At 41.7% G+C, this 25,267-nt stretch overlaps 2 protein-coding genes across 2 annotated transcripts in view; one reads left to right on the top strand and one right to left on the bottom strand.

Moving 5' to 3' along the window:
• LOC104026571 (uncharacterized) overlaps window positions 1–15,251 on the top strand; it is a 37,852-nt gene extending 22,601 nt beyond the window's left edge. Inside the window, 9 exon segments of the mRNA XM_075706627.1 lie at window positions 6,399–6,557; window positions 7,383–7,491; window positions 7,890–7,996; window positions 8,260–8,415; window positions 9,268–9,366; window positions 12,871–13,011; window positions 13,719–13,803; window positions 14,164–14,284; window positions 15,062–15,251. Of these exon segments, the coding sequence (XP_075562742.1) occupies window positions 6,399–6,557; window positions 7,383–7,491; window positions 7,890–7,996; window positions 8,260–8,415; window positions 9,268–9,366; window positions 12,871–13,011; window positions 13,719–13,803; window positions 14,164–14,284; window positions 15,062–15,251 (1,167 nt within the window).
• Window positions 15,252–18,845: 3,594 nt separating this feature from the next.
• Window positions 18,846–20,504, bottom strand: TTLL2 (tubulin tyrosine ligase like 2). The gene has a single exon (XM_009477587.2). The coding sequence runs from the start codon at window positions 20,502–20,504 to the stop codon at window positions 18,846–18,848; it is 1,659 nt and encodes a 552-aa protein (XP_009475862.1).
• Window positions 20,505–25,267: the final 4,763 nt, after the last annotated feature.

The following is a 25,267-nucleotide window of genomic DNA, read 5'->3' as shown; positions in this document are numbered from 1 at the left end:
CAGTGGGCTTGTGCTGTGATTCAGCATAACTTTCCTTGTAGTTTTTCTTCTGGTTTTGCAGTAGCAGGAGACAAAACTTTTTTTTTTTTTTCCTTTTCCAGACCTAACTGAATTGCCTGTTGTTTGCAGATATGCTCTGAATTCATTGTACCTGCTACTTCACAGATTGGTTTTACAAGGAACCTCCATACCTTGCTTCAGCAAACTATAAATCCAGTATTTTGAGGCCTTACTTGCCAATAAGCACTAGTGGCCTTCTGACTGATAAAGTCAGAGGGAAAATCACTTAGTTTTTTACAAGCTGTGACAAGTGAACTCCGTATGTCAAGTGAGATGCTTTTTTCTAACTGGTATCTCTACGACTGCTCCTCCACAGCCAGCTTACCACATTTCTTACACATCTCACTGTTTTGAATATATAGATATTTAAATATCTCGTCGTGCTTGTCTTTCTCTTGGCTTTGTATTTCTTGCTTCTTATTATGAGCATCTTGATTATTACAAGTCCTCTTTCTTCCTTTTGCTCAGATTTAGCTGAAATCTGTGTTGTTCAAGTGAACAGTCTCTCTGAAATTCCTCCTACCTACTGGAAACTAATCTCCCGACTCCATTGGCTAAAGCAAAACTTAGCTGAGATTAGCCAACACACTGCTCTCTCTGCCTGTTTAGGGGCTGAAATCAAATGTAAAACATGTTAGATGAGAAAGGAGGCAACTATTCCACTCTAGTGATCATGACAGTGTGTGGCTTGAAAGTCACTAGACAGTGGCTTTAGTGAATCCTGCATGGTGCCAGATATGAAAAGAGATAATCATAAGAATGACTCTAAACTGAATATAATTAAAAGAGCAGAATCACTCATGTGTGAAATAGTAGCTTCAAAGAAGATGCAGATATTATATGCCTGCCTTCAAGAACGGCTATATTTCTAAGCAATATATGTTGTTTATAAGTCAGAAGGTGGAGGGTTTAGTTGCTGGAAATTGTTTTATTTGTTCTGTACTGATGCTGGATCTCCCCAGTCCCTTCTACAGCTGGGATCTCTCCATTCTTCTGTGCTCTGGTGGCCAGAATTACAAGCCAGACAAGTAATATGGGATATACTATCCGCAGTTAAAGTGGCCAGTAAAGTCAAAAAGCTATTTTTGGTAGCTTACCCTGGAAATTTTCAAGGTATGAAAGAGTTTGTTTCATCTGAACATCTCAAGCACTCTTGCAAAATGAGGACAAAACAGAAACATTTATTCCACATAGAGACTCCTTAACACTCCTTGAGTTCATTTTCCTCCTGTGGCACACAGCCGTGTGCAAAAAAAAAAAAAAAAAAGTGGCTTCAGCAACAGTTCTGAGAAAGGGGAAGTTGAGGATGGCAGACTTTTGGTCTCACCATTATCTGAGCTTTGACCATTCAGCCAGCAGTGGATACAATCCAACTGGAATCCAGTACAAGCATGAGCTAGACTGGTGGGCATAGTGCCCAGACATCCTGAGTGAACTCTGAAAAGTTTGACAGAGACACATGTTCTTTATCTGATCTGATGGCAGAAGAAGGCCTTGCAGTGAATAGAGTGGCTGCCAATTATTTGAATCTAAAATTGAAGGCTCAGGTAAATGGAACATTAAACAGAAGCCCCAAATCTGTGTTGTATCAATAGAGCTGAACGTGGTGACTCACTTGTATTTCCTTTGTATTTGAGGTCTCTTGCTAGCATGCGGATGCTTTCCCTCAAAGATTCTGTGTATCTGGACAATTGTAAATTTTGCATATATAAAAAACAAACTCTCATGTTGTTTCTGTCCAGAATTGAGGAACTGTGCATGGGAACACATCAAAGTGAATGGGATAACCTTGAGTAACAGAAGCAGACATGCATGCCACGGGGACATGTGTATACCTGTATAAAATATTTAAGTTAAAGCTAGTTAGGACTGGTGAGTTTCATCAGCTGTAATGAAGAAGGCAAAACAACATTTAACATCTGACAAAGCTAATAGAAGTTGAGGATATGTACAAAACCAATTGTGGAGCAAGTCTGAATAATGATCAGTACAGGTTAAAGACACAGAGTTTTGGAAGACATGATTTTATACACCCCCCCCCCATATTCAAGAGATGTTCTACATCGCTGAAAAAGACGTATTCTGGTTGCCTATAATACTGTTATTAATGATGATTTCTGTTTGTACTGTAGAATGACCTAGTTGGTGAGGAAGTGGCCACTTCAAGCTGTGCTTTAGTGAGACAAGATAAATGTCCATTTTAACTACATATCATTAGTGATTCTTTGAGAATATGGCTTGAAAGATGTACTGGTTGGCCAAAATGGTTAATATTTATTAATTATGAATATTTATTAATGTGAATTCTCCCCAAACCAGCTGATTTCTGAATGCATCACATTATACATTTGGCAGGAACAAGTTGCCAGTTTCCTGCCAGACATGCTACTGTGGATAGATGTTAGTGATTTCTATGAGAAAAGATACATTCATTTGCACGGGGTGGGGAGCGAAGTTCTACTAAAAGATATACTGATAACATTTCTTAATGTTTTTGCTGGAAAAGTTTCAACCAAGGCCAAATGTGCTTACTTCCAATCTTATTAGATGGATCTTGCTGTCTAATCTTGCAAGGGATTTTGATGACCTTTGAGCATGTTATTTCCTTGTCTATGAATGTTCTTCTTGACCATTTACTAACTGAAGCAGGGAAGTATGAATTCTGGGAATATGTAGACAGGCTTTTGTAGCATTTGAATTTTCACTGTTTTATCCATGAGTATTTGTTGTTTTTTCTCAGCTTTTTGATCTGTAAGTGGGAATGCAAATTCTGCATGACACAAACTGTGAAATCTGAAGGTTATAAGAGATACTTATTTATGGGAATTGACAAATGAGAGATTTTCAGAACAATTTGATTTGTATCAGAAAGTTGAAAAACTGTAGATATTAACATCTGGGAGGAAAAAGCTCATTAGAAAATTGAAAGGATTATTGTTGAGCATGAGGATCAAGGAGAACATATTTTTAAAGTTTCTCTGGTCTAGGTGGGCCCTGAGTAACAATACCTGCTCTCCACTGCCTGCCTGATAGCATAGATCTGTAGAACTGGAGGAACCTCGAGAGTTCACCTTGTCCCTCCTTTTGCCAAGAGCAGGATCAGTGTCACTGATGGTTATTTAATCTGTACTTTGCTAGCTCCCATGAGAAAGATCCAAAATGAGCTGGCATCTTCTGCTGCTTACCTGTTCTTTTAGTTATGAAGTTTTACTTCATAACTAAACTCCATCTCTTTTGTTGTCACCAGCTAATCAGCTGATAAATTTTTATTCTGTTTTCAGTGGAGATGGGAAACAGTTGATCTACCTTGTGCATGTTGGGATGCTGTTTCTTCCCCCAGCCCTGCAATCCCTTTATATCAAGGGTCTGCATTTATTGGCAATCCACGTGTTTCCAATGAAGAAAAGTAAAAAGATTTATTGAGATAATTGTTTATGAAAGTTACGGAATTGAGAAAATCTTTATCAAGAACCTCATCATGTGTGATTAACCCAAATACTGAGTACTTGGGTCTCTTAAAAATTGTAGAGCTAAATTGCAGTGGTTGCCTGGGTTACAGTGGTTGCTATGATTTGTGAAACAATCTCTTAGAATGACATCCATCTGTATGAAAACAGAGACCACATGTAATTTACTAAGACTGTCTTGATTCCTCTGTCATTATTGCTTTAAAAATAGGTATGTTGGTGTACAATTGAAAAATGTGTAATCTATGTGAAGCATAAAAAATGAAATCAGCAGCTTTTACAATGGTATATGTAGCAAGCTGGAGTACCTTTACTAACACTGTTCTGCATGAAGGCTCCCTCAACTGAATTGGTTGTTCTTTAGATACATAGTGAACAAACCTCACCATGTTCATGGAAACACCTCTTCTTTCTGGCTTCACCTTGCTCCTTCAATTTTGCAGTCCAATACATCCTACTTCATGAGCTCATTAGTTCTTTAAGTTAAAGAGAATGAGCATGTGCCTCTTCTCATCATAATTTTAAGGCCTATACAGGTCTCTGTGCCTTGGCTAAAGACATGACCCATTGCACTGCATCAGTAAATATTGACTTCTGAACATCCTCTTCAAAGGTGGCTTTTAGAGAGCTCATGAGGCCTCCTTTTCTAAAATAGGCTTTCTAGGCATCTCTGTGTTAGAACTCTTGCCATAAACTATTTTCTATTTACAAGTCTTATGTAGGTAGTTCTTTAAAAAATTTATTTGCAACATTCTTTCTATAATACATCACAGCAAAAAAAAATGATGCCTCATGTTTGTGTCTCACTGAAGCTGATGAATATTTGTGCTGCTGTGGCCCTGTTGGCACTTTTCTGATGATGGTGAGGTGGCTCAAAACTAACCAGGCAGAAAAAAGCAGTTCATTTTTGCCTGATTCTACTCACTGAGCCAGGTCAATCCCCCTCCCTAGTTGCTGGTGCCATGTAAAGGAGGCAGTGGAAACATGTGGTTGGGGACAGAGAAAGAGGAATGGGACTCCAGCAATTTGGGCTGAGATTGGCTTGAACTGCTGTGAAACTGCACCAACGGCTTTTCAAGTTCTCTTAAATCACTTGGTAGTTCCAGTCTTGAGATCTTGAGCAATAAAATGATGGCTTAGGAGCTCTTTCCTTCTATCAGTCTGCAATTTCTGAGATAATATCTCTTCATCAAAAATAGTTTTAAAGGTCTTTAGTACTATAACACTTGTCTCAAGCTGAAGTCCCAGGCATATTTTGACAGTTTGCCTACTCACTTGTGTTTGAAGTCATGATTATATTTGGAGAACTCAGGCATATTCACAGAATCTACCTGCAGAAAACATCTCCAAATTTAAAATAGAAACCATATTCCTTTAACAATTAATTTTATTATTTTCTGTACCTTTTAGCATCCTTGTCTGAAAGAGCTAATCAGTTGCCTATCTTCTGCTCAGAACCAGAGAAAAGCTTGGAGGAAGAGATTTAGCCTTTTAAAATTGTACAGCTTTCTGGTGTTGCAATAGGGTTTCTTTCTTGGCTCCTTCCTTGTAAGCACATCCATTAAATTGTAATGTCATTTATTAACGTAAATAAGAGACTACTATCCCGAACAACAACAGATCCCCTCTGCTAAGTTTCGTTGATCAAATGGAGAAAATTTTACAGCTGTCAAAAAACAGCCACAGTGATTGTTGTCAGAGAAGGAATTGTACAGTCTTCCCATGTTTGTGCTTTGCTAGTCCCATGTCTCTCCCATGAGCACTACCTCATGGACTTGGGAAAATGAAGCTGATGGCAAATATATTCTTTCCACGGGCTGCTTACACTCACCTTCCCAAGCGGCCACTCTTCAGTGTGCGAGACGTTTCAAAATCAGAGTACCTGGTACCATTTCCATGGGTTTTTTGAATGTTTCTTTGTTTCTGACCACCATGTGCTCACTCCTAGTCATTGACCAGATCGATGCATTAGAGATTCTTTGGCTATCAGTTCTGACAGACACAGACATTACCCCTTGCCATTTCTGGGACTTCAGCAAAGTGGGCAGTGAGACTATGCCTTTGTCTTATACTGCTAGGCATTCCTATGTTAGGTTCAGTACCTTCAAAGTTTTGACTAGGCAAGAATGCAACCTGTTTTCCTGTCATACCAACGTAATGTTTTCTTTGCAGCTGCCAACCCCTGGCAGTCATTGTATAAATCCCATATATCTCATGGTAGTCATGCAGGAATATTGTTTGTTTCCTTTGTGCTCTGATCTAAGGTCTCCAGGAAAAATTGGGGAAGTGCTTTTGAGCAACTGTGATCTTTCCTGTCTAAATATCTGCTATAGTTTGTTTGAAACTGTTCACATCTCATTTCCCTTCTGTGGCTCACATCTGTCTGAGGGTCCTACAAGGCTTGTGTCAGCCTTCATTGAAGGAGAGGTATGAGGGCAAAATGTAAAAAGGGCGGATATGTGGCAGGTGAAAGTGAATATATTTTTTGCAATATCATGCAATATATTTTACTGGGGTCAGCTGAGTTGTGGTATCCCAGGGAGGGATATCTTTCCTGTTGTTGGCAGGGTAGTTGGACTGAGAAAGGAGAGCCGGAGAGCAGCTGTTGGCCTCGCACTATGTGACTATGATTGCCCTTGACTTGTGTCGTTGTCCAAGTAGAGAGAAATGTGGGAAGCAAAATAAGACCCCAAATAGACAATTATGTGTGCACGTGCATGCATGTATTTGTGTGTGTGTATGCCCACATACAAAAATAAATATTTTCCTAAAAGTTTTAAACACTCAATGATGCACCTGTTGTAGAAGGATTTTTAATGCTATTTGAAGATGTTTATATCAACTTAATACAAATGTATTCAAACCTTTTAGGCAATAAAAAGCTCTGTGCAAAGAGCAGATCCTTTGAGGTCAGTGACAAAGGAACATCAAGAAAAGAAACCATCCAACTGCTCCCTTGGCAGAAGCACAACACCGACTGGCAGGAGAACACCTCACCAGGGAAGACTGACACCTTTTGAACCAGAAAAAGTAAGCCTGTAGCAAGGTCTATTTAGACTGCCTTTATTTTCTTTTTAGAGTATTGTTCAGAAGCTGGACTTGGATCACGATTCCCCACGTAGCTGCTGCTTGGTCTTCTTTCCCTGGTACTGCAGGGGTTTTGCTAGAAATTATCTTAGACACTGTTTGTACATTGAGCTATTCGGGCACCTGTAGGCCAGTGCATGGGTGAATGCTTTGAAACCTCCACCTGCTGCCCTCAGAAATAGTTCAGAGGTGATCACATGCACCATGCATCGGGGCATCACACAGGCCAGTGACTGCTTGGCGGCCAGGGGCTGGGAGCATCAGGGGCTCTCTGGGGGGTCTGGCAGGGCAGGGCCCATCCCAATGCCCCAGCCAGGGAGAAAGGCAGGCTGGGGATGGGAGTCAGGGTCAGGCCAGAATCCCAGTCGTCAAAGGCCATAGTGATGAGGCAGGTCTGGGGTTACACCTGGAACTCAGCCCATGGGTCAGGGCTGGGGTTTGGATCAATGAGGTTCATGGCCAGGCACAGACATGACTGTGATGCAACCCAACAAGGACCAAGTGTGAGAGCCACAGCTGAAATGCAACTCTCAAGAAAAGGAGGGGGTGGGGGGGCTGTCCCAGGCTTCTTCCAGCTCTTTCACCCACATCTCTTTCTTCACAACAGTCTGAACCAAGATTAGGCACCTGCACCATATCAGTGAGCTGGTCATGCTCACAGGCAGCTAAACTCCTAGGAAGGGGAAGTGTACTCCAGCCATGTCACTGACAGCTCCCATGTTACAGTGAAGCATGACAGTATGTCAGGGCCTCTCCATTTTGCTTCAGGTTGTACATCAACCCTCTCCTACTGCGAGAACAGATGATAGGAAATCACCTGGAGCTGTCTCGTATCTGAGTGGTTTTAAGGAGCCTAACTCATCTTCCTTTGTAAAAGGTAAGATTTGTAGGAACTTTCTGCCTGCTTAGAGTGGTCTGCAGATGACTTGGAGACACTGGTCCACAGCTCTTGGCTCACAGGCAATATGTTGTCACTAAAGCTCTCCTTTGATTCTTGGAAGAATTATAAACTTTATGTTTTAGAAGAGCAGGAGAACAGATTGCGCTGTTGCCTGCAATTTACTCATTGAATTGGTTGTCCTGGAAGCCCAGAAGGTGGAGAACAGATGTGGTCTGCACTTCTTTGTTAGTAAACATTATCACTAGAAGAAGCAATGTGTTACAAGAATCTGAGAGCTAGCATCTTAAAAAAAACTTCTGAGATAGGTATGGAAACGTGATTCAGCAGTTTTCATATGCTTTCAATGACCCCTTTTACTTTGCTTTTTCTCATAGGCAGGCCTTTGCCCATTTCAGATAGCTCAGAAGACATGCCTCTCTCACATAACCACAGCAACAACACTTGCAGCTTTACACTCTGCAGTAACAATGAGGAAACAGAGGTATTTCACCATGTAACTCTATAAAATAATTCAGTGAGTCTGTGATCTTAGTTTTCATATAGAAAATACTAACTCCCATTTAGCTGGGAACAGTACTCTCCTAGGTTTATTTTCTTGTCTCTGCTCATGATAAGTGCACTGTTTAAAACAATATTGCAATGGCTTACAAATAATACAGTAGATTTCTTTATCAAGATATTCCTGCACAACTGTTGGACATTAATATATTTATGTTGCTAGTTAACATTTTAATTTTGGCTCAGGAAGAAGAGACTCTTAATCTTAAAAAGACAGAAAAATCACTAAAACCTCAGAACAGAGTGGCTTTTGTGACCACACACAGGAGACGTGGCATAACTACATATGACAACAAAGTACCTACAGACAGTTCTCCTGCTTTTCTGGATGCTGAAGCAAAGGTTTGAGCAACTTACAGTTCTGGCTCTTATATGATCAGCAACTGTCTTCTCTCCATTTGTGAACTGAAATAAAACACACCAAGAAAAAGAAAATCTTCCATTCCCATTTCCTGTGCTATGCAATGGACACAGACCTTTAGGGATGGATCTGGCAACTTGAGGCACTGTGTTTACAGCTTTTTACTGGAGCATATCATTGTCCTGTGGGGAGCAGTACTCCCTGTTTCTTTGGATCCCACAATTCAAAATACATCACATCTTCAAACTGTAATTAACATTAGTTAGTAACTGTTCTGGATGCTATGTGCCAGATGTCAATTAACTTAAGGCTCTTTTATGCTGCCAGACAGTGCAAAGAGCACTCACTGTAACGGTAAATTGGATGTGTAACATCCTGAATAGCCCTTAGTTACATAGTTAGCATTACCTACAGCTAAGAACTATGTAATTTGTTTTGGAAGAGTGGATCTAGCTAACAAAGGTACCTTTCTTTGCAAATCAGTATCCCAATATTCAGAGATAGTTCTGTTCTTTGTTCTTGTGTTTATTCTCTCCATTTCCTATAGTATATTTTCACCAGAATGCACTCTTGTCCCCTCATTTTTTGGACTTTCTCTATACTACCTTTTTCTTTGCAAAATTAAGTTAATTGGAGTTAATGTACAACATTCCTAGTTATGACTGAAAGATCAAAATTCATTACAAATGCAAGGCAATACCAGAAGGAAGGGCAGCTTTCCTCTGTGTGTGTGAAAGTAAATATGTTTTTTGCACAGTTGATTGAAATTAATGAAAATATGTTAAAAATATTTCTGTTTATATAACACTAACTGTGATGCTTTCATGATATAGCCTCCAAAATCAATATTATCTAGAAGATCAGTGTTACATCAAGAAAGAAGAAAAAGTAAGGAAGAGGTGCAGGAAAAAATAGAATATCCTGATGGAAAGGTGAGATAAAACAGGATGCAAAAATACTTGAAGAGATCACCAATAGGACTGCAGTATAGATGGGAATCACTGCTTCAAGTAGCCAGAGACAATTATGTCTCTAATTAACCGTCTGTTCCTTAAAGGAGAGCTGAAGCGTAAAGTTCACAACATGAATGGTAGGAAATATGTATAGATGATGGGCTGGATATCAAATAACAAAATTATTTTCTTATCTCCCACATGGATTTGCTCTATGATTTTCACCAAGTCCTTTTTGTTTCAGCTACATCTTTTGTGGGCTGGGAGGAAGTATATGCTTACTATTAGAAATGAAAATGTGCTAGTGGAGTAGTGATGGTGTTTTGTAGTGTAAGATTAAAGGCCATTCTTTTCTTTCCTTGGAAGTGAATCTAATGGCATTGAGCTGCGCCAGCTGGACACCACTTATGGGAGAGTTCTTATTATACACAGCTGGCTACACCTGGAGAAGCATCAGCAGAGTTTTGCTCGATGCAGCCTATCCAGTTTGCTCAAGCCACCTGTCAAAATCCCCAGCGATTCCCCAGTTGCATCTCGAGATTGCTTCCAGCTGCCCTTTGTCTTGAGGCCTGTAGCTCAGCCTGGCAGCTGGTTTTGCCCCTTTTCTGGAAATCCCTGTCTTCCAGGAGGGGATGAGTGGACAATTCTTGCTGGCTTCCCATTGTGTCCCTGCACTCCTTGCCACCAAACTGAGTAATTTGTTCCTGAGTGGCTATGTCACCTTTCCTGCACAGCACCTCAGGAATCATCTTGAAAGGCTAATTCTGTAGATGAGTCTATGTGTTGGAAATTTGGTGCATTGCTGTTGGGAAAGGTGGCCAGCAAGGTGACCAAGTGAGCTGGTGCTAGTTTCACTGCTGATAGACGAGCACTCTTTCCAACACTGTCGCTTCTCATCTGGGCCAGATCTGAACTCAGTCCCAGATGTCCCTTCAATTACATGACACCAAGAAGGCTTATCCCGTTAAAACATTCCCTTGATATTGACTGAGGGTAATCTATGCCCAATTACAGTTGTCAATTTTGGGTAAGGTTTTTGGCTAGATAAAGTTAAGACAGTAATCCAGTTTCTGTGTCCGTTCATTTCTGGGCTTCTCTTCTCACCCTGCAAATACAGGTGTTGATTACAGATACCTTCCAGTGAGCAGCCATAGAAATGGCTTTTGCAATATAACAGTTGTTCAGGGAATACTGGTTTGAGATGCCAGTTCTTTTATAGCTAATGCTGAGATGGGCTCTGCGTAAGCTTCTACCAATCACAGTTCCCTCTTGTAGAAATGGTTTTGATCCTCAAAAGAAAAATAATTGTGAAAAAAGTTCACTCTGACATTTTTACCACTGGATTTTATTCATAAAATTAAGTGGTGGGCTGGACTTTCTTGTGCAACTAGAGAGAAAGGTCAAAATGGGGATAGATGCCTTTGCAAAGACATATTAACTCTCATTTAAACTACGTGGAACTTCTTGTAGCAATGCCTTTTATCATAAGTGGGTCTAAGAACATCTTTCCACTATTAACTAGTAATTGTTAAATAAAATCATTTCTAAAAAACTAAAGACTTGCCCTCAGTAATCATTACAATGCCTGTTTGGGGAAATACCACATTTCTCTTCCCCCAAGCATATTTATTCTTTTTTTTTTTTTTCGGTTGGGAGGTATTCCCTTTTTGTGGAGAGTCTGATAAAATTAGAACCATATGGCAGAGCTATAGTGCACCTTCTGGTTGTCTTCTTCCTTGGACTTCACCAAATGAACTCTATTATGGGATTTGATATATGCTGAACAGAACCAACTGCCATAGTAATTCCAGGAAAATTGATTAACCAGAGGCTATGCTAGGTATGAAGTCTTCTTTGATCAATGAATGGTTTGTAGAAAAGCACACTGATGACATTATTGCCCCCTGTTGTTAAGAAGTCTTCAGCAATTTTGCAGATGTCTGCACGCAGCCACATTTAATTCAGTAGTACTGAACATCCATACAGGCTTATGTTACTGGGAATAAAATGGTTGTTAACATGTCAGCAGTCTGTGTTAATACATCAAGTTCAATAATTTTGGTTCACACAATCCAGAACCAGGATCTCTCAAGTGACTTGTGTAGAATGTGTACCAGCATATATGAGATTAGTACAGACACTAACTCACTGAAGTTGGTCAAGGAAAAACCTGAATGGCTTCCTGATTGCCACAGGGCTGTGTGCCTTACCTTGCTTAACAGAAAAATAAGGTGGTGGGGCGGGGTGGAAACTTGGGCCAAGTGCTAGAATTGAGTTCATTTTGTGAAAAGAAAATTACTTTTGGTCTCTTTTACACATATGGTGAATGGAGTTAAATATAGTTGGCGGCCATTCACAAGTGGTGTTCCCCAGGGCTTATTATTGGGGCCAATTCTGTTTAATATCTTTATCAATGATCTGGATGAGGGGATTGAGTGTGCCCTCAGTAAGTTTGCAGACACCAAGTTGGGCGGGAGTGTTGATCTGCTTGAGGGAAGCAAGGCTCTACAGAGGGACCTGGACAGGCTGGATTGATAGGCTGAGGCCAACTGTATGAGGTTCAACAAGGCCAAGTGCCGGGTCCTGCACCTGGGTCACAACAACCCCATGCAACACTATAGGCTTGGGGAAGAGTGGCTGGAAAGCTGCCTGGCCGAAAAGGACCTGGGGGTGTTGGTAGACAGCCGGCTGAACATGAGCCAGCAGTGTGCTCAGGTGGCCAAGAAGGCCAACAGCATCCTGGCTTGTATCAGGAATAGTGTGGCCAGCAGGACTAGGGAAGAGATTGTCCCCCTGTATTCAGCACTGCTGAGGCCACACCTCAGTTTTGGGCCCCTCACTACAAGAAAGACATTGAGGTGCTGAAGCATGTCCAAAGAAGGGCAATAAAGCTGGTGAAGGGTCTGGAGCACAGGTCTTATGAGGAGCAGCTGAGGGAACTGGGACTGTTTAGCCTGGAGAAGAGGAGGCTGAGGGGAGACCTTATTGCTCTCTACAACTACCTGAAAGGAGGTTGTAGTGAGGTAGGTGTTGGTCTCTTCTGCCAAGTAACAAGTGATAGGACAAGAGGAAATGGCCTCAAGTTGCGTCAGGGGAGGTTTAGGTTGGAAATTAGGAAAAATTTCTTCACGGAAAGGGTTGTCAAGCATTGGAACAGGCTGCCCAGGAAAATGGTTGAGTCACCATCCCTGGAGGTATTTAAAAGATGTGTAGATGTGGTGCTTAGGGACATGGTTTAGTGGTGGACTTGGCAGTGCTAGGTTAACAGTTGGACTTGATGATCTTAAAGATCTTTTCCAACCTAAATGATTCTATGTTCCTACGATAAATGAGGCAAAAATAATGTACCTGTGCTACAGAGATAGCTTTTGAAATACAAAGGCACAGTGTGACTTACTTCAAGCTCCAATTTAATTGGAAGGCAGTGCAATGTTACTCATTTCCTTTAACTTCATTTACATTAGATGATCTATGTGTTTGAAGGTAGAAGAGGTGCTTACTGATGGACGTCGAATCATCACTTTCCGCAATGGTACTAAAAGAGAGATCAGTGCTGATAAAAGGATGACTACGATCAGCTTTTTCAATGGAGATGTAAAGAAGATCATGCCAGATCAGAGAGTGGTGTGTAACATTTTTTTTTTTCTTTAAGGAAAATTTAATAATTAAGCGATTTTCCAACAAGGTTCCATCATTTATCTTGATCTATCAATTCTGGGAGAAACTGATGAGGAAGGGTGTTGGTTTAACAACCCTGAGTGGTGAGACTGCTTCATCTACAAGGACAAACGTGGAAAGAGATGAAGGTAACAGTCAAAGGAATAAATGGGTAGTTGGCCAAGCAGATTAAAGGAGACTGAAAGAAGGCAAAGGGCAGGGGCAGCCATCTGAAGCAAGGACTGTTTTTTATACATTTGTAGGGTAGGTAGCACAGGGGGTTCTTCTTTCTTGGCATTACATAAATATTAATAGTTAATAATAATGTGAGCTAGAGTGGAAATAAGTGAGGCCTTGGCAGCAGTGGGACTATTTTAAATTAATAGTGCATGGATGGGAACCAAAGCAAAGAGATGGCAAGACGACTTTCATGCATGCACTGTTGTCTTGTACGCTACAGAGATGAAAGTAGCAACATCTAGACACACCGATGAGGAGGGGGGTGAATGAGAAGAAGGAACAGAAATGCAAACATAGCTACTTTTGTGGATGGCAGATACAGAAAATGACCTTGAAATTACTTTTTAAAGATGGCTTATTTTTAAGCACATTATGGTTGAATCTTCTTATTCAAATATTGTGAACATGCTGCAAACGCTTCACTCTCCTTCCAGATTTATTATTATGCAGATGCACAGACAACCCACACTGCTTATCCAGATGGCCTGGAGGTGCTGCAGTTCCCTAATAATCAGATAGGTATGCAAGAGCTCATCAATGTGAACTACATGTGCGGGAAGGTTTTTATTATGAAAGTGTCATCTGACTCTGACACCAGCAGATTGGGTTTTTTCTCCCCAATTTGGATTGTCTTTGCATTTGACTTCCAGTATGTTCCATCACTTTACTGCTCAGTTTCCTCCTACAAAGATAATAATCGTGTGTAAATGCATCTCTTCTAATTTTGATTATCTGATTATTTGATTCTTTACTTTCTTTAGCAGTACACTGGATATAATTTCCATCCTCACTACAATGTCCAAAAAAAATCTTACCTAGCTCTGTGTAAAGCAACATGAAAGAATACTGGACAGACTTTTTACATCTTCTTTTCCACAGAAAAACATTATCCTGATGGCACACAAGAAATTGTGTTCCCAGATCACACAGTGAAATGCCTCTATAGCGACGGATTCAAGGAAACTTTTTTCCCAGATGGTACAGTAGTAAAAGTAGAAAAGTAAGTCTTGTGTTAATGACAGGAACCAGGCATTGGGCGCTGGTACAATGATACTGACATTTAAAACTGTGGTTGGATTCTGCAGGGCTGGGAAATGTCTGGATGAAAGGGGAAAGGATTTGTGAGATAACGGGTTTTGCTACAATGAGGCACTGAAAACTGTTCACTTCCACCTTGGATGATAGATGACCATTTATCACTGGCAAAGTGACTGTGAAATATTCCTCATTTAGTTCCATGTAACTACACTGGCTAGGGTTGCTGGGAGATCACCAGTTGTCTGTGTTAACAACGTGGGTACTAAAGGACTCAGGATGAGGAGTCCTGAGCTCTATTCCTAGCTTTTGGGCTCCCTTTCTGATCTTGGGCAAGGCATTTCATGTATTATCTCTCTATTCCTCTATGTAAAATGAGGAAAAATAACAACAGGACTTTCTTACACTTGCCTCTTCTGGGCTTAGGGAGGATCCTGTTGTAAAACAGATTTCCTGCTTGCAAAATGCCTTGAGAACCCTGCATAAAGAAGTCATGTAAAATGCAGAGCCCACCATCCATTAGGTATTATACTATGTACTGAAGTACCTTTGTATTGAAAACTTATTGTGAGATCAGATCTCTAATGCCATCCCATGTAAATTCTGAGGTGAATTATAACCTGAGAAAGTTGTCACTCGACATTATTTTCCACTTTCATTTTGCCACATTAGACAGCTCAGTGAGATAGGTTAATAACAGATAGTGTCTTCTCATCACTTCGGTCATTGCTATTTCTTTCAGGAATGGAGATAAAATAGTGGTATTCAGTAATGGTCAAAAGGAGGTTCACACTGCGCAGTTCAAGAGGCGGGAGTACCCAGATGGCACTGTAAAAACTGTGTACCGCAATGGCAGACAAGAAACCAAGTACTCCACTGGACGAGTTCGAATCAAAGATGAGGAGGGTAATACCATCCTAGACAAGAAGTGATTCCTCCCCTCAAAGGGCTGCACTGTACGTAAGTAGCTCAACCCATTTTCCCGGCATGTCAGAACTGTTAGGAAGATTTAAGCTTTGTGAAAATGAATGGATGGATCTGTAGGGCTGAAATTTACTTTGGTTTGGTGACTGGTGCTCAGTTTGGAAAAACCTTACCTGAATGAAATGTCTCTTGAGTGAGACTTGAAGGAAATGCAGTCATGCCCTCTTTGTATATGCAACATTAAAATAAATGCCCACAGTACTTGTCATCAAAGTGTTTGTTTCACAATACTGATCACACTTCCCCTTGGTTTTCTGCGTTAGTTACAAAAGTGACTACAATTAAGGAGCATGGCATAAGAACCTCAAATCTACAAAGCTTTTTGAATTTCAGTTCAGTGCTGTCTTATGCCGACTAAAACAAATATACTGGGCTTTTTTTTTTTTTTCTCAGTTAACCATCACAAAAAATGTGGAAGTGATTAATGTTTTCAGTTTGGCTGGGTTCTTTGGAGCAGAAGATCCCAGCATGCATTACGCCTTATCATGAGCTGTACATTAGACCAAAACCTGAGCAGGAGTTCAGCGAACAGTGATAACTCTAGATGTCTCTTCCAATGTGAATTATTCAATAATTATATGATCATAATCTAAGAACTCTGTCTCATGCATTTGAAGACAAAATGTAATGTTTATTCCATCCTGGTCATTATTCTGGACAAAACAGCCCTTTCTTTTTTCCTTCCGGCAGTCTTTCCTCAGACCTCCTCTGTGTTGCTTTGCTTTTGAATTAACCTCTCCCACTACTGCCTTTATTCTTCCAGTAGTGGAAGAATATTTCTGGTCAGTGAATCTCTCCATCTTGAAGACTCTTTGGATTGCACTTGATACCTAGGGGGATTAATCATTTATCAGATGCTGTTTTCAACTGCCTTCCCCATAGACTGCCTGTCCATCATCTGTCTTGAATTTTTCCAAAGCACTGAAGCATTTCCCCTGTAGAACTCAGCTCATTACCTGCCCATTGACTGAGAAGACCAATTATCTCCTCATGCCCTTCAAATTCCTGTAGCAACAAACACACTTTCATAGCAGGCTGCTTTAGCCTTTTCTCACACCTAAGTGCAAAATAATTGCAAGATTATGGAATTGCTCTTTCTTCTCTTCTGTTTCTAGTGGGTCAGACTGCCGACAAATCACCATTCAAATTACAGAGCATCTTTGGAAGAAATAGACTGAATAGAGCAAGAAGTATTGCTAATATTGATCATACACATGCTGCAGTTTATGAATTTAATTATGATGCCCTAAACGCCCATGCAGTTTGATGTCAGGTGGTGTGATAATAAAATTGCATTGTTTTTCCTTTACTCCTGTATAACAAAGGAACAATTTATAAACCTGTGCTTTTCACTACTGGAATATTTAATATATTTTATGTGTTTTGTAAAAGGAAACTTTAATTAAAAGAAATGCAAGAGATCATTCTTTTCCATGTGTTTCACTAAGAATTTCAGTTCAGTGCTGCCTTACACTGACTAAAACAAATCTACATTGGTTTTTTTGTCAATTAAGCATCACGAAAAAAGTGAATGGGATTAATGTTTTCAGTTTGGCTGGGAAACTAGATGTGATACTAATATTCTGTAAAGGACCGCTGTTTTTATTCCAAGGAATTCCTTTTAACAAAAGGTCCCTGTTCTCCGGTTAATATGCTGACATTCTCTTTGTTTCTATAGTAATACAGAAAACAGGCTTTGTCTGCAGCTTTTAGCCTTAAATCACCATTTGCCATTCAATAACCTGCGTATATAATCCCTTCTAATTGTAAATTAAGTAAGGAACAATTTTGTTTGCATGCTGCTTGCTCCTTGCTTCATTAAGCACTCTCTACTGTACTTGCAGGAAGCATTCTGATTCTGGAATAATTAGGCTTGCGACCCTGCACAGGTATAATACATGGGGGATACACATGTCAGTCTCTAGAACTGTTGTGCATGCAGACACCTTGCTGATGTGTGCATTCACCTTGTTAGCTCCTGCTTACAGGGAGGTTGTAATGGTATGTCAGTATGGGCCTGGTTCTACTTTCTGGCAAATCAATGGCAAAAATTCCATTGGTGAAATCAAAGAGTGAGACTACTGAGGATTTCATAGTACTTTTGTCAACCAGTTTACTGTTTTTATCAAGACATGTTTTTCAAGTAATATTTTATAGTGTAATAGCAAAAGGATTATTGAAATAAGGGGCACAAATTTGGTTTGAAAAGGAGGAGACAGAAAAACACTTATGTAAATGACAAGCTCTGTCAGGTATGTTATAACTGGGGGTCCTTCACAGACCAGTTCTGACACATGCCACATTATTTTTCTCAGGCTGATTTGCACACCCTATCTCCTCTAACTTCCACTTGTATTAGTTAACCAGAAGCAGTAATGGCTCCACCAGCTATAGTTCATGGTTGTAGGAACACAAATAATCTCATTTAAGTGTGACTGCTTATGTAAACTGTAGCAATACACATACCTACTTTACTGGGCTTTTTGTCCTAGAGGGTTTATAGTGAACAAAATTTTATGAATCCTTCAGGGAGATGAAACACAGTTGGTAAACCCCAATTCTTGTCTTTCCACAGGTTTTCTGGCATTAGCAGAAGCATGCTGCAGCCAGTATTTGGCCTCAATTTTGAATCAAATTTAGAATACGCTGTGACTTCTGAACAGTTACTTCCATTCAAACAGCTGGGGGCAGCAAAGATGTACAAGGGAAGGGTAATATTTTGACCATCATCTCAAGTGCTTCTGTTCAGTGGTTAGTATTTTTCCATGCACAGCTGATCACCAAAGTTTTACTGCAAGCAAAACAAAGCTGCCTAACCGCTGTACCCACCAGGTGGCTAATGCAGAGTCTGTGAGAGAGAGGTTTGATCCAGTCTTCTGAACATGACATTTGCAGTTTCTATTCTGTCCTCTGTTACCTTGGGAAGCCTAATTATTTATTTATTAAGAGTTTATCTGAAACAAAACACTGGAGCAGTATATAGATTTTTTCAAAATTAATTTCGATAAGTATTTCTACAGAATCCTGCTGATCATAAAGTTAAAGTTATTTCATACTGTTGTTTCATACAATGCAAAATTATTTTCTGGAAATGAATGCTGGGAAGCTCACTGGATTCATCAAAAACATGATAGTTTTGTGTCATTCATATTACCCGCACCTTTGTAAACTGAGTGCATGTTGAATGCTCCCCAGTGTAAAGTGACCAGTTTTTCAAGTCATAAAGCCCCCTTATTTAGGAAAAGAAAAGAAGCAAAGATTGCTGAGAAAAATAATAAACAAAGACTGGCATTTCTGAGGGTTTTTTGAGAAATGCAACTCTCCATTTTTATTCTGGGATTACTTTAATATTGCAAGAATTACTTTAAAAATTAGTTAGTACTTTAATTTTAAAAAATAATCTCTCACGGTAATTGCTAAATTAGAATTTTTAAATTGTCTATTGTTTGAGATATCTCTCTAATACAATTTCACCGTACATCTACCTCCTTCAAGCTAAAGTTGTCATTTATGATATGTCTATTTAACCTAACATCATGAAGTTACACAGAAGTTAAATAGCCTACCCTTTTCTTTGTGTTCTGCTGTTTTGATGGTAACTGTTTGCTCACTAATTTGTTTATTTCCTTTATGATTCTCTTTACATCTGTCCCATCCCTGGAAGCTTGAAGTGCAGCTTCATTGAAAGGAAAAATAAGGACAAAATCTCCTACCCGGGGGATAGGCCTCTCGTCTTTATCAGAGAGGAAATAGGGGCGTATGGTTAACTCGTAGTTGCAGAAGTTGGGTGTAGGTAACTGGTGGCTGAGTTGGGCAGGCTTGTGTGGAGAACGCCCAGCTCCTGGGAGCTGTTTATTTTTAGCTTCAGCTTTTGCCTGGGAGGGTATTTTTGGCATGTTCATCCTTTCCCGCAGCTGGGAAGTCAGTGTTTTTCTTGGATGTGCTCTGGCAGTTTTCTTGGTCAGGGTAGCCACCTTACGAATTGATCCTCTTGCAGCCTGCAAGGCAGGTTGTACAGAAGAAGCAGAAGTACATTTAGTCACTTTTTGCCAAGTGAGAAAGCCAGGAGCCTCCCCGGTGACACTCTCACTAGCTGTGCTCACACGCCTTCTGCCAGCCTTTGTCCCGGCCACTTGGTTTCGCCTGAAAGTGTCAACCTCTTTGTAGTTCAGCAGTTCAACAATATCGTGAAGAAGTTTTCTTTTCACAGTGTCATCAATGGAACAGTCTAAACACAAGGCCGGATTGTAGTTGACTTCTAAAAGCCACGGCTTGAATTTGTCATCAATCAGGATGTCAAAGCCAAAGAGCTCAAAGCAATTGGAAGCCACTGGTAAGGGGGTTACAGCAAGCAGGGTGAGAATCACTATGTTATTGATCTTCTGCCAGAGGAGAATGTCATCAACCCCAAGTATTCGTAGGTAAGAACGAAATTTGCTGAATGTCCATTTGCAGCCACAACCAATCCCTTCTTTATACTTTTTGTATGAAACTCCATATTTGTTGATGCTGGTGTTTGTTAGGTGGGCATAGGCGTTGTCCAGAGAACTGAGGTCAAACTTTTCAGTGGCAAACCTCACCAGTCCTTCTTTGTAAGTGTAAATGGTGAGGGGGCAAAAACTGGTGACACACACATAGAGACGCAGATCCAGTTTATACCCTGAAATGAGCAAGGGGTTGCTAATGTACTTCTGCACAATGACTGTACAGTCATATACTAAGTCTTTAATGTCTTGGAAAATGAGTATGCCCCTTCCACGGGAAAGATCAACAGGCTTGCAAATCCAGTAGCTACATCTTCTGCCTACTGACTGTCTCTCCTTGCTGTATTCTGCTATAAATTTGACATAGTCATTGGGCATGATGAATGCCACTGGACTAAATTCATACAGAGCTGATCCATATGCTCCTTTCATACGTTTCAGCTGCCTTGCCAAATAGTCTTTTCTGGTGATCTGCACAGCTTCTGGGTAGTGGTTGAGCCTCTGCCATGGTTTAATGCTGTGGTGGTCTGTTATATGGAAAGGTGAGTTCCGCCAGTACAGGTTCCAGTCTGTGTCATCTTGCTCCTTTTTATCAAATTCAGTCCAGCCTCGTTCCAGTAAAACCTCACGGACTATTGCAGGGACATTGTCATGGAGACGGAAGACCAAAGACCTCAAGACATCTCTTGTATCATAGTCATCTGCCATCATTTCCATCTTACTAGCTGAAAGAAAATAGAATTGCCAGGAAGGAAACAATGAAATCAATGTCACACATGTTGCTAGCAGTCATCACCCTCACTGTATTCTTAATGCCTGTCACTCTCATTCGCAAAGCATGTCACCCCTGTGCGTTTCTCCAGTCCACAACTGAGAGGTCAAAGGCTGTGTTTAAGCTGGAAGATATGTAAAAGGGCATCGATTCCAGATAGCTGCTAAGGCAGCACAAAGCATTGATTGCTGTAAAGTTATATGTCTCCATACTTTGTTTACTTTTTCTTTGACGTAGCTTACTACAGCACTAGTTGCCTCAAAGCTTTTGTAATTCTTGGATACTTAGAATTTTCTCTGTGTTTCTTGCAACTGCCTTCAGCCTAATGGCCATAGCTTTGCCTAGTAAGGCTTGCTGTGAACTGCTCATTGCTGAGACATTCTGCTAACGTATCATGTTACCCTGCTCTGAGCAAACTCTCTTGGTTAAGACTATAAAGTCTGATGCAAAACTGATGGTAGACAGTAGGAAAACATGTATTGATTCCAATGTTCTTTTCCTCCTTTGACATAAGCTGATTTAACTCACTGATAATCTTCTGCTATTCCTCCAGTGAGCTCCTCCCCAGTTCCTGAAGAGCAGGGCACATTCTTGTCTCATTGTTTTCCTCTCAAGAAAATAATGTTCCATAGAAATGTATGTAGATTCTGAATGAAATATCATTTCCCATTATCTATAGTGGAAGTAGATGATGGTCCCCATCTATTTTTATGGGTAAGAAACACATTTTGAGTTATTTTGGGCACAGTAATTATCATATAAACAGTTTATGAAGTGTGCTCTTCCCTCCTCAGCTAGTTCAAAATATACAAGACTCAAACTAAAACACCTGTCCTACTGGCTGGTAGCATAGGGAGCAAAAAGTCCTATGAACCTGTAGATTTGAGAGTGGTGTTCTTTCTCTCAGTTTTAATTTCCTGAAACCCTGCAGAGCTGCTCCCTGAGGATTAGACTCCATGTTTGGAATGGAGAGTGTCTTGGATGAAAGAAGAGCGTTTGTGCTGAGGACCATTGTGGCACAGCATTAACATACTGACCTCCACCTCCTCTCAGAAAGTAGCAAGCAAAAGAAATAGAAAGTGGGTGGGACAGATGCTAGACTCCTTCACATCCTATTACCAGAGTGACATCCCTGCTCTTTCTTTTCAGGTTGAGTTTTAGACTCCAGAATGAGTAGCCTCTGCCTTCCAAACAACTACAGAAACCAAGGGAACATGTCAAACCTGGAAGTACTCAATGCAGCGTGCAGCTGAGTTTGCCTGGGGTGCTTTTTCTGTGGAAAAATTACCATTTGTTGAAATAGAAAGCTTTTTTTTTGAGAGAACAAAAGTAATCTTTTGCCAGCTTTTTTATTTCAGTTGAATTTTGTTTTGAAATTGTCAGAATATCTTATTTTCATTTTTTAAAAGACAATGGTTCAGAAAGACTTTTTCTCAAAATGCTCACATAGTTTTAAAACTAAAAGCCCAAATGTGAAATGAAATGTTTTACCATTATCAAAATATAAATTAATTTAATTCAAAAGTTTTGCAAGTCACAAAACAGTTTAAGATTCTCATTATTTTATTTGAATGTGAAAACCAATTCAAAAATTCTTGCTGGATGAAAAAACATGTTTCTCTCTCCACTCTGTCATTTGGTGACTGTCTCATATAATGTACAGTCTTGGCTGCTGCTGCTAACAGGCTGCGAGGGGCAACCACAAAGCAGTCACAGAGCTCTTCTACAAGCAGCGTTGTGGAGCCCATAGCAAGTGAGTTACAATGTGGAGAGCAAAGCCAGGAGAGTCACCACAGGGGCTTGATAGGGAAGGGTTTTTGAAAAGGGTCCAGGAGGTATTTCCATGAGGCTGGGAAGCAGGGCAGTGGTGTTAGAAGTATATGGCAACTTTACCATAGGACTGTTGTGTGTAGGTTAAAATTACCCCTGGATCATCTTATATCTTGTAGTGAGGGAATCATTGCCTACAAATGAAGGGATTTGAAGCAAGCTTTGGTCCAGGATGTGAGGAATGAGGCTTCTATTGGAAGAGGACCTTAGGCCTCATTAATGGACTGAGATGGTGGCCAAAATTTGAATTTCTGTATACAATGACTTTCTACATTCCAAAGTAATATGTAATACTATATTCCAATAGTAATATGTATATTAACGTATACAGTGATGTTTTACAGTCAGACTTGCAGTACCCTTCCATCTCAGGTTTAAGCTAGTGTTGGAAGGAAGCAACATCTAAACTGCACTGGGATTATTTCTCTGAATCCCCATAGAGATCAGAGATTCCCTCACTCTACCGACTGCAGTTGAATTCTCCTTAGTGAGAGTCTTCCTTGGGTTAGGGGTTTGTAAGGAACAAGAGAGAAACATGGTAAGTAAGTACTGAAGTTGCAGTCATGATGTAATAGGATTTGCATAAAATACCACAAAGGAGAAAGCAATCTTGCTGTGTCTCTTGCAGTCAGTTCTTCTCTTCAGACCCCAGGAAACTGGAGGCCTGCTGCTGAGCTTGCACAGAAACATAACGTGGTGGTTCCAGGAAACATTTTTTATCTTTGCTTCCACTTTCTTTCCTGGGAGTTGTCTTTCCTGTCTGCTTATTAAACAGCACTATGTCACATGACAAAATGAAAAAAAAAAAAGAAAAAGGAAAACTAACCAAGTTTTATAGTAGCTGGCTCAAATCCTTGGGCAAAGATTAATATATTAAGAAAAAAAATGATTTAATTGAAAGTAGCTATGCTAAGCATTTGGATGAGGCAACTTACTGATTACAGTTAGCTTTGTCTTTTCTGCACTGCTCGACATTGCTACTAGCAGTGTTTTAGCGAAAGGCACTGCTGTACATGAATCCAGTGCATGGTAAACTGTGCCATCATGGTCTCCACTAGGTAAGCATAAATTAAGCTGTCAGTAATGTCTGAACAAGGAAGCCGCCTTTGGTGCTTTGTTTGTGTCAGCTTATATTAATGGAACATCTTTCATACCTCTGGCATTCAGGGAGTAGTTTAGAGGAAACTGGCTCACCAAGCCTAGCTATAACAAATGTCAGTTTCAAATTCCCTGGTAATTAAGTGTAACGAAAATAAAACATTTTAACTAACACAGAACACCTACCTGCTTTTAAGGAAGTCGTATCATATAAGCAGAAGCTCTTGAAGTGCAGCTATGAAACAGTAACTCTAGGATAAGTCATTGGTCTAAACGAACACAAATTTCACTCACTTTGTATAAATGTGTGCCCAGATGGATGCCCATCTCTTCATTAGCCTGCATTCCCAGAGGGCTGTGCGTTCAGCCCAGTCCTTAATAACTTGGAAACCCACTCGTGTGTTTGCAGACGTTCTTCTACAATACGAAAAAATGCTACAGCTGTCTCTGACCATGCTCAGGTTTAACACCTACCTACCGCTGATGCCACCCAGAAACAGAGACCGATCCCCCTGAGGAGAGCAGGACGCTGTCATCTGCGCCCTCACGGCTCCAGGGCCGCGCGGGAGCGCTCACGTGAGCTCGGGCTTCGCGCTGGCCGTGGCTGCTTCCAGCAGTTCACGCGTTCCAGTTGCTCGGTTTTACACGTATGGGAGGAGATATGATCCTTAAGGGTTAGGCATTAAAAGTGGTGCTGAGTTAATGCGGAATGTCTGTGGGCAATTAAACTCAGCAGACTGACCGTCAGTCTTTCCTATCAAGTCTTTAATCCCTCAGGGTGACAGATCATAGCGTGGGTCTGCAAGCTGCCAGCCTTGGGATTTAATTTCAGAAATAACCATTTTAATCTTTTCTTGAGGTGATGGTTTCTGCCGGCTACACCACCCCGGCTCACCCCGCTGTCCCTGGCTGCACAGCTTCCTCCCGCGACGCCGGCAGGCGACTGGCGCAGGGCTGCACTCGGGGCGCAGGGCTGCACTCGGGGCGCAGGGCTGCTCACCCGCAGGGCCCCCTCTCTAAAAACACTCTCCCGTCCGGGGCTCGGGGGGCGCGCAGCCGTCAGCGGCGAGACGCTTCTACCCGCACCAAACCAGCCTCCCCGAAGGCACCGCAGCGAGGCTGAACTGCTGCACACCGCGCTCACATCAGCAAAAATACCGCTGTTTAAAGCCGTGGCCGCTGGTTATGCTGGGGCGGGGGCCCGGCTGAGCCCCCCCCCCCCCAGCCGCACATCGTACCTGGGCCCGGCGGGGCCCGCCGCCGCCGCGGGCCTGCCCCTGCTCTCCGCCCGGACCGCTGCGGCGGCGGCGGCAGCACCCGCGGGGGGCCGCGGACCGTTGCTTGGCGATGGCGGCGGGCGGGGCGGGGCCGGGTTGGGCCCTCCCTCCGGCCGCCGCGGGCTTCACCCCGGCAGCCCCGGGCCTCCCCTTGCAGGGGCTGGGGCTGTTCGTTGTTTTAACCCTCCACAGCATTTTTACCCGAGTCGGACGGGGAAGGCGCACACCCGGGGCGCCCAGGAGGGAGAAAACCCGTCACCTGCGGCTCCCCCTCCTCCTGCGTCGCTCCGTACCCGCTGCCCTCCCTCACGGTGCCCCCTTCTCCCTGGAGGGTCGGGGCATGCCGGCTCAGCCCCGCCACCTGCCCAGGATGGACTGGGTCCCTGCAGGCCTCACGGAGGGAGCCGGCTCCACAGGGCCACGCACCGGCCCAGGCCTCGGTGTCCTGGGAGCTGCAGATGCCGGCTGAGCCCCTGCGCGTCTCCCACCTCCTGTGCGTGCGT

This window comes from Pelecanus crispus, chromosome 3 (genome assembly GCF_030463565.1).
Source record: "Pelecanus crispus isolate bPelCri1 chromosome 3, bPelCri1.pri, whole genome shotgun sequence".
Taxonomy (NCBI): Eukaryota; Metazoa; Chordata; class Aves; order Pelecaniformes; family Pelecanidae; genus Pelecanus; species Pelecanus crispus.
Note: the sequence above shows the minus strand (reverse complement) of the source record. Positions and strands in the feature narration are given on the sequence as shown.

Excerpts from the sequence above, each read along its gene's own strand:
- TTLL2 (XM_009477587.2), bottom strand. The coding sequence starts at position 20,504 with ATGGAAATGATGGCAGATGACTATGATACAAGAGATGTCTTGAGGTCT.